The sequence below is a fragment of the Quercus lobata genome, chromosome 6 (assembly GCF_001633185.2).
Source record: "Quercus lobata isolate SW786 chromosome 6, ValleyOak3.0 Primary Assembly, whole genome shotgun sequence".
Classification (NCBI taxonomy): domain Eukaryota; kingdom Viridiplantae; phylum Streptophyta; class Magnoliopsida; order Fagales; family Fagaceae; genus Quercus; species Quercus lobata.
Window position 1 is genome coordinate 609,106 of NC_044909.1, and position 14,857 is coordinate 623,962.

General features: G+C 39.2%; 1 protein-coding gene and 1 pseudogene across 1 annotated transcript; one reads left to right on the forward strand and one right to left on the reverse strand.

The window, feature by feature from the left end:
• Positions 1-2,350: 2,350 nt before the first annotated feature.
• On the reverse strand, positions 2,351-3,037 carry LOC115994568. The gene has a single exon (XM_031118773.1). It carries the CDS (start codon positions 3,035-3,037, stop codon positions 2,351-2,353), a length of 687 nt encoding a protein of 228 aa, XP_030974633.1.
• Positions 3,038-3,548: 511 nt separating this feature from the next.
• Positions 3,549-8,359, forward strand: LOC115994570 (annotated as a pseudogene).
• Positions 8,360-14,857: the final 6,498 nt, after the last annotated feature.

A 14,857-nucleotide genomic window follows, 5' to 3' on the forward strand; every position in this document is an offset into this window, starting at 1 on the left:
ATAGGCCAGAATTCAGACACAAGCAATGCAAAAACTAATAGGCCGGAATTCAGACACAAGTTTAGGATTAGCCATTTTAGGGATAAGAGTAATGAGTGTGTGGTTGATGGGTTCGGGTGGGATACTTGAGTTCAGCCATGAGAGAATGGCTGAAGTAACATCATGCTGCATTGTCGACCAAAAATGTTAATAGAACAACGGTGGTATACCATTGGGGCCCGACACTTTTAGAGAAGCTATCTGATTCAAGGCTTCCTTAACTTCCAATTCTATAAATTCCTTCACTAATTCAATATTCATCTCATCTGTAACCATGCATGGAATTTTCTCAAGAGAATCGACTTCTAGATTCGGGTTGGAGGTGGAAAAAAGCACTTTGTAGTAATTCTCCATCACATGCCCAATTTCTTCTTGTTCGGTTAGCCAAGGTCGATTCCCATCTCTAATTCCTCTTATCAGATTCTTCCTAAATCTCTTTGTTGCCTTACTATGGAAGAAGGTTGTATTATTATCACCTTTTCTAAGCCACAACACCCTTGATCTTTGACACCACATCCTTGATTTTCGATCTTGTAACAAGTTAATCTCCATCCTTAAGCTCCTAACTCGAGTATTATTCCCACTCACCATAGCCTCACTCTCGGCCCAAGTTAATTGGTTCTTTTTAATCTCCAATTCCCTCTTCACGTGCCTAAAATTGTGTTTGTTCCACTATGTTAACTCTTTTTCACATTTCGCCACTTTTTTCAGAATGGTTATGCTTGGATTTGGTTCCCTTGTGCTATTCCACACTTCCTTGACCATTTCCCCACAAGTTGGATTTGATAACCACATTTCTTCAAATCTGAAACACCTCTTCCTCCTAGGTTCAGGCAACCCCGACAAATTGATCAATAGCAGAGAGTGGTCCGATGACATACAACTAAGGTGATGTACCCTAGTTCCTAGGAATTTTTGAAACCAAGAATTTGTAGCCATACACCGATCCAATCTTATTCTTATGGAATGCCCATCAACATAATGTTTTGCCCAAGTGAACTTAGGCCACACATATCCCATATCCATGAAGCAACATTCATCGATCACGTTTCGAAATAGTTGCATCTGATTATGATCTCTAGGTGCCCCACCCCACTTTTCCTCTTGATGGAAAATTTCATTAAAGTCGCCACCACAAATCCAAGGAATGTTCAACCTAGAGTTTAAGCTTCTCAGTTTACTCCATGCTTCACTTCTCCTATGGGTTTCAGGCTCTCTGTAAAAACCAGTGAACCACCATGCATTTTTAGTGTTCCCATTGATAATCATATCAATATAATACCTGTGGGAATCAACAACATCAATGTCAATAGAATTTTTCCAAAATAATACTAATCCACCACCTCTATTAAGCCTTGGAGCCACCCACTTCTGGTCAAAATTAATCTTGCTCAAAGTACAATCTAGCCTTGCTTCATCTGCCCATGTTTCGACTATAAACATGACAGATGGATCTTTTGCTTGTATCAATCTTACAAGCTCGTTCTCTGTCCGTGGGTTCCCAAGCCCATAATAGTTCCATAATAATAGACTCATTGCCTCTGGCAGGGTTGGTGACCAACCTCCGCCAATATCTTATTTTTTGTTACACATCCTTGAGAAACCCTTCTTTTTTTTGGTAACTCAGTTTAGGTTGTTATACTTCTTGCACTTCTTTTTCCCCCTATTGCTTCAGACATACTTACATCTAATACCACCCCTATTCTAGTTAACCTTTTCCAAGTACCTTCAGCATGCATTTGATTGAGAAGAGAGATGGGTATCTTAGCTAAAGGGACCCATGATGATGCGAACAGGGATGATGCGAACAGGTGAGTTGCATATGTTAGCTGGCTTGGCACATTCGAATCATTAATGCTAGGGTGGTCAACATCATTTTCCTTTCCTGTGTTACCACCAAACCCAGCTGTCACTGCATCATCAAAATCATTTTTGTTTATTTCCTTATCTCTCTCCCCAAGTACATCCTTAAAAGGCTCAGCTGACACCTTTTTTGCTGTTGACCCAGACTGTTGTAACCTTACGTCCTCCATGTTTCCCTCTTCATTTGGCAAGCGTTACTTTTGTTGATACTGCCCTAAAAATCTGGCTTTGTGCTCTCTCCCTCACCAGCTTCGAGGTTTTCCTTTTCGAGCCTAATAATTTCTGGCATCGTTTTCCCTTTGCAAACCACCTTCACCGGCATCATCTTGGCTATACTGGGTTTTTCCGATGCCATACCTAATTTTTTGCTAGCGAAAAAACCGAGGACTTTGACCATATATCTCTAGCTTAGAACATACGGCGTTGCTTTAAGCCAGGGACCGAACTGCTAGGATTCAATTAAGAGACTTCCTTCGCTTTCAACCCAAAGGTCACAATCACGATCGTCATGCGACAAACATCCACACCAGAAGCAAAGGTTTGGTAGCCTTTTATATTTGAAAGGCACCCACAGTTCCTTACCACTATCCAGCGAGATAACTCGCCCCCTACACAATGGTTTGGAGATGTCTAAGGTTACTCGGACTCGCATGAAGTTCTCGCCCTCTGTTTCTTCTTCATCAGTCCCTTTAGTCACCGTTCCAATAACTTCACACAACTGTTCAGCTATCTTCCTTGTCCTAAATTTGATTGGGGGATCGTGAACTTGCACCCAAAATGTCACCTTACTAAACTCCATATCACCCACATTTGTTTCCTTATCATACTGTTGTAGTACCATTAAATGTTTGTCAAAGCTCCAAGGCTCTGCTGCCATGATTTTCTCCATCTCACCCTTATCGTCAAATGTAAACAAAACCACATGCCCACTCTCCTTTTTGATTCTGAATCCATTTTTTGATCTCCATATGGGTGTGAAGGTCTCAGCTATGGCATCTATGTTAAGAGCTCTTTTAGTCAAGAACTTAGCTGCTAAAATAAACTCCATCTTCGCCTGTTCCTCCTTGATGCGAAAGTTTGAACCTTCACATTCCAAGAGGGTTAGGTTGTTCCAAGTTTTTGTAAGTTCTTCCATTCTATACTAAAATCTGTTTCCCAAAAACCCCTGAAGAAAAAACCACCAAATCCTCAAGATAAACCTGTTACCTTGAGGGACAAAGACACCTTCAAGGAAGGGTCAACTATTCTACACTCTAGGAAGAAATGGAGACCCACCCCTCACTAGTAGAGAGAAACCAAGAGTACTTTAGACTTTTTAGTGTTACATAATTGATTTCTTAAATTAGAAATTAAAGGAGAAAAATGAAGTGATAAATATCATATAGCAATTGATACACATGGCATGCGCACTATTTCAATGGAAAAAAAAAAAAACTAAAAATATGATATATATATATATATATATTATATAGAATATTAACATGCTGATCACAATATTTCACCTCTTTGTACGTACACAATATTTTTCATGTAACCTCCTTCCTCCTTAGGTATTATTTCTTAGGTTATACTTATTCATTATTGTTGACAGTGCTCTAACTGCCAAGAACCAATTAGCCTCTCTACAGTTCCATGCTATATCAATCATGGCAAGATTAGGGGGTCTCTTCAACAGTTTGAGATTGTTTAACAAGGTCATGAGTAGAGCAGATATTAACTTCATTGTGATGCCTTGATTCCATTTCAATTTTATTTTATTATTAGTTATACCCACAATTCTTACATCTAGTTACATGTAACTCATACTTTCTCTCCCATTTTCCTTTAGGGCCCATTTGAGTTGAGAGGGGAAGGAAGGAGAGTAGAGTAGAGTTGGCTGAAAATAGGGAGGAGGGAGGGGGAGTGGAGGGGAGTTGAGTAGAGTTAGCTGAAAATATGCTAATTTTGGGCCAATACTACTCTACTCCCCCTCCCTCCCCCTTAATCCAAACAAACCAATATGTTCGGGCTTTCTCTCATTTTGGTACAATGATCGGTTTTCATTACTTTGTTTCAATTTGATTGGTTCACTGTGTCACAATTGATCTTTATTGGTGAGAATGGCATTGAATTTGGTCCTAAAACCAGTGTTCCCCTCCACTACAAAGATCTCTCTCTTCTTCTTCTTCTTCTAAATTTTTTTTTTTTTTTTTTGGGTGTGAAAATTACACTTTTTCACTCTAAAATCTAAACTATACATCATTTTATACTTTGCCCCATGAACTATCGAAATGCATGATTGATCCCAAAGTTGTAAATTTGTTTCAATTTACCCCCTACCATGTTTTTAAATATTAAGTACGATAGAATTAAGTATTGAAATATCAATTTACCCCTCTCTCCAAAACAAACAGTAGAGGGGTAAATTGGTCTTTTAATGCTAAATTTTGTTAGACTTAATAGCCAAAAAAAAAAACACTAGTGGTTAAGTGTTACAAAGTTTTCAATTTGGGGAGTCGATCGTGCATTTTGATAGTTCATGAGGCAAAGTAAGAGTAAAATATAGTATAGTTTAGGGTGAAAAAGTAATGTAATTCCCTCTCTCTTTTTTTTTTTTTTTTTGAAACAAACACACACACCCGAACATAATATTTGATTATATTTAGAATTAAAATTTATTTGAGAAAAAATGAAATTTATTTATATTAATCAAATAAGTTGGAGTTGATTAAGAATTAAGCAAGTCAACATGAAATTGACTTTTTATTTATTAATTAATTAATTGTGTTAAAACATCAATCTGTTTTTAATATTAAGAACCTATTTGGCATTAGTTTCAACTTTTAACTTTTAATTTTTAATTTTTATGTATAACTTTTTAAAATCTCAATTTTTTCTTTTTTTTTTTTTTTTTATCATTTTTCTAAAATATAAATATATTTTAATACAATTTTAACAAAAATTTTCTAAGTAAGTAAACTTTTTGAAATTGACACTGAACGTATGGTGTTTCCAAATCCAAGCAGCGTGGGACATGCGACGAAAGTAGGAACCTAAGATGCAACGGGAGCTTCCTTGATTGCCGCTGCGTTGACCTGTTGTAAAAAATTCAGTTTGCTTTCCAGGCTGTTGACAGCAGAAAACCAAAAGTTCTACATACATACACACTAGTGTATTGCAACAGCTGGCAGTAGTAGTACGGACACACAACATAGGAATATGAATATGAATATGAATATGAATATGATATCCTTCTGGAAATCTCTCGAAGACGGAAAATATGAACTTACATACGAAGCTCCATGCACCTACCTATAAATACCATCCTTCCAAACTAAGATGTCCCATTCCAACTCGATCAATTTTTATCCATTTCGACATTATCTCCATTCCCCTTTGCTCCATTAATTTGTTTCTACTTATTTTTGATAGGATTAGGATTAGGATTACTCATAAAAGAAAACTCCTTGCTTTCTTAATCTTAAAGATCATCCTTTTTCTTTTTTACTTCTTTACTCCTATATTTTGTGCTTTGCTAATTATTTATGTTGACTATGATTATCCTACAAAACTTGGAAAGCGTTGGAGCACCACACTCCTCCCAGCTTAGCGTACCCAACAAGAGATGGCACTCCGCCTTTGTTTACATATATTGCTCTAGAGCCCTACTATCTGTTTTCAAAGATAATTCTCTACCCGATAAGAAAGACTCACTAAACTTGTGGAAGAGAAAAAAATTGAAAGCCTCCAAAACATTGGAGGGGTTTCTAAAGTAGCATCCACTCTTGAAACCAATGTTGAATATGGGATTCAAGGTGATGTTGAAGACATTGCTCGCCGACATGAGGCTTTCGGCCCAAACAAGTATAAAACACCACCTACAAAGAGCTTCTTTCATTTTGTAGTGGAAGAATTCAAGGATCATAGCATTCTCATCAACTTAGGCAGTGCTGCATCTTCTCTTGCATTCGGCATCAAACAGAATGGAATAAAACAAGGATGGTATGACGGTGGTAGCATATTTGTTGCTCTATTTCTTGTCATTGTTGTTTCTGCCATATTTCATTTTAGGCAAAACAGACAATTTGACAAGTTAACTGAGGTCAGCAACAAAATCCAAATTGACGCTGTGAGAGCTGGGCGGCGTCAACAAATTTCAATATTTGAAATTGTCGTTGGAGATGTCATTTTCTTAAAGATTGGAGATCAGGTCCCAGCAGATGGGCTATTCTTAGATGGACACTCATTACAAGTGGATGAATCGAGCATGACAGGGGAAAGCGATCGTGTAGAAGTAAATTGCAGCCATCCATTTTTGCTTTCTGGAACAAAGGTGATTGATGGCAATGCTCGAATGCTTGTCACTTCAGTTGGAATGAACACTAAATGGGGCGAGATGATGAGTTCAATCAGCAGCCGTAATACCAATCACCAGACACCTTTACAAACTCGGCTTAAAGAGCTAACTTCGTCAATAGGAAAGCTTGGTTTGCTGGTTGCTTTCCACGTTCTCATAATCTTGTTCTATCGATACTTCAAGGGGAATATAAAAGATGAGAATGGAAATAAAGAGTTCAATGGCAGCACCACCAAGGTTTATGACATACTAAATGCTGTGGTAGGTATTTTAGCGGCTGCTATTACTATAGTTGAGGTTGTAACTCCAAAAGGGTTTCCTATGGCTGTCAAGCTTACAAAGATTTATTCCACGAAAAAAATGATGGCTGACCAGGCAATGGTGCGGAAGTTGTCTGCGTGTGAGACCATAGGCTCTATCACCACCATTTGTACAGACAAAACAGGCACTCTCACACGGAATAAAATGAAGGTGACCAAGTTCTGGCTAGGCAAAGCACCAACTACTTACACATCAATCGCTCCATATATTCTTGAACTGCTACAAGAAGGAGTTGCTCTAAACACAACCGGTAGTGTTTACTGGCCTACTTCAGGATTTGAAATTGAGTTCTCAGGTAGTCCCACTGAACAAGCAATTCTTTCATGGGCTGTCCTGGAGCTAAACATGAAAATGGAACAATTGAAGCAAAGCTGTAAGATTCTTTACGTTGAAGCATTCAATTCTCAGAAGAAACGAAGCGGAGTCATAACAAGGAGAAAGATAGACAATACAATCCACGTATACTGGAAAGGAGATGCAGAAATGATATTGAAAATGTGTTCAAGTTACTATGATGCTTCTGGAATTATGAAAGATCTAGATGATAGTGAAAAGTTGAAATTCGAACAAAGAATTCAAGGTATGGCAGCCAGTAGCCTCCGGTGCATTGCTTTTGCACATAAGCAAATTTCAGAAGAAGATCAAGAACATGATATGGAGCAAAAGAAGATAGAAGAAGATGGTTTGACCCTATTAGGATTGGTGGGTATTAAGGACCCATGTCGTCCAGGGGTAAAGAAGGCTGTGGAAGATTGCCAAAATGCAGGTGTGAACATCCAAATGATCACTGGAGACAATGTTTTCACAGCCAAAGCTATTGCCACTGAATGTGGAATATTGAGGTTTGATCAAGACATGAGTGGAGCAGTGGTAGAAGGCATTGAATTCAGAAACTACACACCAGAGGAAAGAATGGAGAAAGTTGATAAAATTTGTGTGTTGGCAAGATCCTCAACTTTCGACAAACTACTGATGGTAAAATGTTTGAAACAAAAGGGTCATGTGGTTGCAGTCACTGGGTATTGCACAAATGATTCACCAGCACTGAAAGAAGCTTATGTAGGACTTTCTATGGGAATTCAAGGCATCGAGGTGACAAAAGAGAGCTTAGATATTGTCATTTTGGATGACGACTTTGCTTCAGTGGCCAAAATTTTAAGGTGGGGAAGATGTGTTTACAAAAACATTCAAAAGTTTATTCAATTTCAACTCACCGCGAATATTGTTGCTATTATTGTCAACTTGGTGGCAGTCATTTATGTTAGTAAAGGCCCTTTGACAGGAGTCCAGTTATTATGGGTGAACCTAATTACGCATACCCTGGGTGCTTTAGCTCTAGCAACAGAGTAGCCCACAAAGGAACTAATGAAGAAGCCATCAGTAGATCAAGCTAAGCCACTTATTACCAACATTATGTGGAGAAACCTTTTAGCCCAAGCTGTATATCAGATTGTAGTCCTTCTGATCTTACAATTCAAAGGTGAATCAATTTTTAGTGCGACTGAGAAGGTAAATGACACCTTCATCTTCACTACTTTTGTCCTTTGTCAGGTCTTCAATGAATTCAATGCAAGAAAGCTCAAGAAGAAGAATGTTTTTGAAGGGATACTTAGGAACAAGTTGTTTATGGAAATCATTGGCATAACCATAGTCCTTCAGGTGGTCATGGTAGAACTTTTGAAAAAGTTTACAAGTTCAGAGAGGTTAAACTGGGGGCAATGGGGAACATGTGTTGGATTTGCAATAATTTCTTGGCCAATTGGTTTGATCGTCAAGTGGATACCCGTTAGCTACCTATAATGAAAGAGACGTGTTATTGCTACATTCACAACAAATCATAGATATTTAGTTATTATTAGTTATAATTTAAATTCATCATTAAAATTACTTTTTTGGATTACTAATAACAACCTATCGCTTAGAATTTATTGTGAAAATATTGTAAAAATGTTATGAACATAACGTTTCTCAAAATAAAAAGGAGACAAGGACTCTACCAATTTTGTATAGATTTCTTTTAGGAAAAAAAAAATCCATGTAGATAATTCATTTGTTAGTATATGATGTATTTTTTAAGAAATTTTTTTTATTGATTTGTTCTTTTCAAATCTAGGTACAGTCTCAGTCATGTTTTTTTGGGACTGCTCTAACGTAAGTTAAATTTAAAATCATACGGAACTTGTTATTATCTTCTTTATTTGCACAAAGCTAGTGATAGTGGCCACACATCAACACTACAAGAGCTATATATTGGGAAAGTCTTGCAACAAGTGAAGCTATATGTGCTATCCATGCATCTAAACACAATCTGGGTTACCATTAGTTGGTTGAAGCAAGATACGGTTTCACTTCATTTCATACGATGAAGCCGAGGGGAAAAAGTAAACAAATACCAATCTAATTAATTAATGAAAAATTGTTTGAATCTAGCATCGTACATTGGTGGTGTGAAATTGCTAAAATACTACTTTTAGCACCACAATATACAAAAATTGTGCTACATTAGTAATGGTATGGTTAAAAAATTTAACTCATCAACTACACTGCACAACCATCTATAGTTGTGCATTGTAGCTCAAATGGTAAAGCAACATAATATATTTTATGTGGTTGTAATGGTAGCAGTAGTTATTGTTTATTTATAGTAAATATATTATTTTATTGTATTATTTATATTATTTTAATGTGTTAAATGCTACAATAAAATAACTGATGTGAATTTCTATTATTTTGGTTAATGTATTCCTATAAAATGTTCAAATTATAATATGGTAGGGATAAACTAAAAAAATTTCAATGCAAGATATCTAGTGGAGGACTTAAGATTCCTCAATAATTCATTTAGAAGTTATGCTCTTTTTCAAGACCAAATAAACAAAATGGCATTTAATAAACCCAAAAACAAAAAGTAGGCAAGGGTATTTAATAACTAAAGGTATTTTTTCACCCTTAAAAAAAATTAAATAAATAAATAAATAAAAAACTAAAAGTATTTTTTGGGCAGGCTGGGAGCGACTCCCCCCTCGATCCCCTACCTCCACCCCTGCATTGCATAGTCATTTATAACTGTGCACTGTAGTTCAAATGATAAAGCAACATAATATATTTTATGTGGTTATGGTGATAACAATGGTTATTATTTATTGTAATGAATATATTATTTTCTGGTATTATTTATATTATTTTAACATGTTAAATGTTAAAATAAAATTAGTAAAGTTAGATATTTTGTAAAATAGATAAAATCCATTTTTTAGCAATTGAAGCATAGTAAAGTGTCATCTATAGCTAGTTAGTGGGAACAATAAAGTTTCTCTGACATAGGAAAACCCTAGCCGTCAGGAGAATAGTCTAGTGCCTACGTCTCAGTGGGGCTTCTACAGTCCTCTTTCCACGTCGCTGTTGATCTGAGGGAGAGAGTGAGTGAGTTTCTAGTGAGATGGAGAAGTTAATGGGTTCGTGGAAGAAGTTTTCACTCTCAGAGTGCGAAGGCGATAAGTTTGTTGTCCAAGAGGAAACCACGGTGGAGGAGCATTTATTGGCAGCGAAGTTTCTGACTCGTAGAGTGTTGAATATGGAGGCCATAGCCAGGACGTTCACACTCTTGTGGAAGACCAGGAAAGGTTTCGAGATTAGAGATATGGGGGACCATAAGATTCTCTTCGTTTTTCCTGAGGAGGCAGACATTGATAGGGTTTTGGAGGGGGAGCCATGGTCCTTTGATAGGCATCTTGTGGTGTTGCAGAGAATTGATAGGGATGATGCCATTCGTTCCCTGGATTTTAGTATCACCCGCTTCTGGATTCAGGTCCATGACTTGCCGGTTGGAAACTTTTCATTAGAACTGGCGAAGAAGATTGGGTCGGTAGCAGGTAAGGTCGAGAACAAGATGACAGAGGAGGGAGACCAGCATGGTGTAAATTTCTTCCGTATAAGGGTAGCGGTCGATATCCATAAACCGTTATGTCGTGGACGTACCATTACTACGGTTAGAGGTAAGGAGGGTTGGGTAAACTTCCGGTATGAACGTCTGCCCAATATATGTTATTGGTGCGGAAAACTCATCCATGGAGACAGAGAATGCCCACTATGGATTAGAAGCAGAGGTACTCTTAAGGACGGTGATCAACAATATGGTGCATGGCTTCGTGCAACCACGCCAAATCCTTTTAAGAAAACAGTGATCCGTGTGCCGGGCTTGGATGAGGAAGAGGGTTGGAACGGGTTCGAGAGGCACGATGAGAACGTTACGGCAGGTGGCAGTTCAACGGTAGTTGGCGGAGGTAGTTCGAAGGCTTGTCAAGTTGCAGAACAGAGTATGGGGGGGACCGGTGAGCAAGCTGGTCGGGTGGCTGATCGGGAAGCAGATTTGGGTAGCCCAGAATCACCGGAAACTATTTTGGAAAGTCCAATTATTGCAGAGCCGGTGCCGCTTTGCAATAATGAGGTAACGGTACAGAACGATTTATTCCAGGAGCAATTGGAGGAGATTGATTATGAACTTTCCAAGTTTGATGATGTAACAGTCAAAGAAGTCAATGGAGAGAAAAATGAGGTCATGTTACAACAACAGGAAGTGGAGGAAAACTTAGGCAATGGGCCTAGTTCGTTGGGCCGCTCCTCTAGCTCGTGTGCAATGAAAGATAAAGGAAAAAATAAAGAAAAGGGTTGGGTCCGTAGAGAAAGAAGCAATGTTCAGCCCACTGGACACTATTCTTCCATTTTAACTAAAAGAAGTTCCAGAGAAGAGAATGCAGAAACAGAGGAAACAGAGGGTAACAAGAAAAAGGTGGCAAAGTCTGATATAACGTTATCGACGGAGGCTGGCTCCCAGCCCCGCTGGAACCAATGAATCTTTTAGCATGGAACTGCCGGGGGCTTGGGAACCGCCGTGCAGTTCGAGAGCTTGTAGATATTGTACAAGCGCAAGGTCCCGAGATCGTGTTTTTGTCGGAAACATGGTCGGATAAAGATTGGATGGAATGGGTTCATTGCCAGTTGAAGTTTGATGGATGTTTTACTGTTCCAAGTGAAGGGAGGGGCGGTGGGTTAGCACTCTTGTGGAAAGAAGAAGATATGGTTTGGGTTGATAGTTTCTCACAGTACCATATTGACGCGTTAGTGCATGGCGGTTCGGATATTAGATGGCGCTTGACTGGCTTCTATGGTGAACCGGATACGAATAGAAGGTCTGAGGGTTGGGATATGATTCGTATGCTGAACTCTAAACCAAAGCTCCCATGGTGCTGTCTTGGAGACTTCAATGAGTTATTGGAGGCGAAGGAAAAAAGAGGTGGTGCACAACGGTCCCATAATCTTATGCAGTCCTTCCGAGATGTGCTTGATGATTGCGGATTTGTCGACTTGGGGTACTCTGGACCTGAGTTCACTTGGCATGGTCGTCGTCATGGTGAGTGGATTTGGGAGCGTCTAGACCGAGGGGTGGCAAACTATGATTGGTTAGCTCGTTTTCCGACGGGTAGAGTCACTCATTTGAACTGCTACACTTCGGACCACAGACCATTATTATTAGCTCTTGATCCAAACGGGGAGAAACAGAAGTGGAAGCGAAAGCCATTCCGGTTCGAAGCTATGTGGGTCACTAACCCGGAATGTGGGAACACGGTCTCTAGAGCTTGGTCTCATCAGTGTGCAAATGGTACTCCTATGTTCAACGTGGCTAGTAAGTTGAAAAGGTGCAAAAAGCACTTAAAGAAGTGGAGCAAGTCACATTTCGGCAATGTTAAACTCCAAATCCAGCAGAAAAAAGACTTGTTATGGCAAGCAGAGGAAAGAATGGTCAGGGAGAATAATCATGAAGAGGTGCTGCAGTTGAAGTCAGAATTGAATGTCTTGCTTGATAGGGAAGAACAAATGTGGCATCAAAGATCTCGGGTTCAATGGATTAAAAGTGGTGACAAGAACACTAGATTTTTTTATGGGATAGCAACTAATAGGAAGCGAAGAAATTTTATTAAAGGGTTACGTGATGCTGAGGGTGTTTGGGTATCTGAGGAAGCTGCATTTACAAAAATTTTGGTTGATTTCTATGGTGAACTTTTCACAACATCTAACCCGCAAAATTTAGAGTTTGTTTTGGAGGGGATTCAAGAAGTTGTTTCCAGTGATATGAATTCAAAACTCACAGCTCCATACAAGGCTGAGGAGGTTGAATTCGCAATAAAAGAAATGGCCCCTTTGAAAGCTCCTGGCCCGGATGGCATGCCCCCTTTATTTTATCAGACTTATTGGTCGAAAGTTGGTATGGATATTACTCAAGCTGTTTTATCTTGTCTTAATTCTGGCTCTATTTTAAAATCCATAAATCATACGTTTATTACTTTAATTCCAAAAGTAAAAAACCCGGAGAGAGTCTCTGAATTTAGACCTATTAGCTTGTGTAATGTGATTTATAAAGTTGTCAGTAAAGTCATTGCAAATAGGCTTAAACCTCTCCTAAACAGTATCATATCTGAAACCCAGAGTGCTTTTATTGCTGATAGATTGATTACTGATAATGTGTTGATTGCCTTTGAATCTCTCCATCACATGAAAACTTCTTGCTCAGGGAAGACAGGTTTTATGGCTCTAAAATTAGATATGAGTAAAGCCTATGATCGGGTGGAGTGGGCTTTTCTGGAGAAAATTTTACTGAAGATGGGTTTTCAGAATTCCTGGGTATCTCTGATCATGGAGTGCATTACTACGGTGTCATACTCTATTTTGATAAATGGTGAGCCACAAGGGATGATTGTTCCAACAAGAGGACTAAGACAAGGGGATCCTCTATCCCCTTATCTCTTCCTCTTTTGTGCCGAAGGTCTAAATGCGCTTCTCAGGAGAGCAGCTGATGATGGACAGATTCATGGTTTCTCTATTAGTAGGCGAGGCCCAAAGCTTACTCACCTCTTTTTTGCAGATGATTGCTTACTATTCTGCAGGTCTACACTAGCAGAGTGTGATAAAATAAAGGAGTTGTTGGCAGCGTATGAAGCAGCTTCAGGCCAGATGGTGAACCAGGACAAAACCACTCTCTTCTTCAGTAGCAACACAGATGAAGCAACTCAGGAAGCAATTAAGGGGTCACTTGGTCTTCCGGCTATCCAACATTATGAGAAATATCTGGGTCTACCTTCCTTTATAGGGAGGGGGAAGAAAGCAAGCTTTACCCAAATCAAAGAACGAGTGTGGGCGAAAATGCAAGGGTGGAAGGAAAAGTTACTCTCTCAAGCTGGGAAAGAGGTAATGATTAAGGCAGTAATTCAATCAATCCCGGCTTACTCTATGAGTGTCTTCAAATTGCCGGTCAGTTTATGCAAAGATATTGAAATGATGATTCGTAAATTCTGGTGGGGGAATGGTGAGAGGAAAAAGTTACATTGGGTGAAGTGGAGTACGCTGTGTTCTTCCAAATCTATTGGGGGTATGGGCTTTAGGGATATCCAAGATTTTAATAAGGCAATGCTTGCTAAGCAGGTCTGGAGATTTTTGAATAATAGGGAATCACTACTATTTAAAGTATTTAGCTCAAAATATTTTCCAACTGGAAATATTTTGGAGGCCAAAATACCTTCGAAATGCTCCTACGCATGGAGAAGCATCTTACAATCCAGGGATATTATTCAAAAGGGGGCGGTGTGGAGAGTTGGTGATGGCCGGTTGATAGATATTTGGAGTCATAATTGGTTGCCGGATGTGGGACAGAGCAGAGTGTTCTCACCTAGGAATGGTGCAAGGGTTGAGAAGGTGTGTGACTTATTTTATCCCAATTCAAAAATATGGGATCCGGGGCTGATTCAACACACTTTCTACCCTTGGGAAGCAGAGAAGATCATGAGGATTCATGTTAGTGCGGTGAATACTGAGGATACGCTGGTTTGGCCATTATCTCCGGATGGAGAATACTCGGTTAAGTCTGCATACAAAATGCTGGCGGCGGAAGTTACCATTGGACTTCCTTCTTCGTCGGGAGGGGCGTGTTCATCACTATGGAAGCGCATCTGGAAAATTCATGCGCCACAAAGGATCAAGCATTTCATATGGCGCGCGGCAAAGGACTCTCTTCCCACAAAGCAGAATCTAGTCCGAAGGCAGATTCCTGTGGACGTGACTTGCTCCTTGTGCGAGGATTATCAGGAAACACTCTTGCATGCTCTATGGCTGTGCGATCAAGCCAAGGCAGTCTGGAAATCTGATTCTAGATTTTCAGAGTTGTATCGGAAAGCCCATAGGAGTTTTGTGGATCTACTTGTCTCTGTTTTTGAGCAAGGCTCTGTTTTCTTTGTCGCTCTCTTCTCA

Bases quoted from the DNA above. Each gene is read 5' to 3' on its own strand.
- LOC115994568 (XM_031118773.1), bottom strand. From the start codon at position 3,037: ATGGAAGAACTTACAAAAACTTGGAACAACCTAACCCTCTTGGAATGT.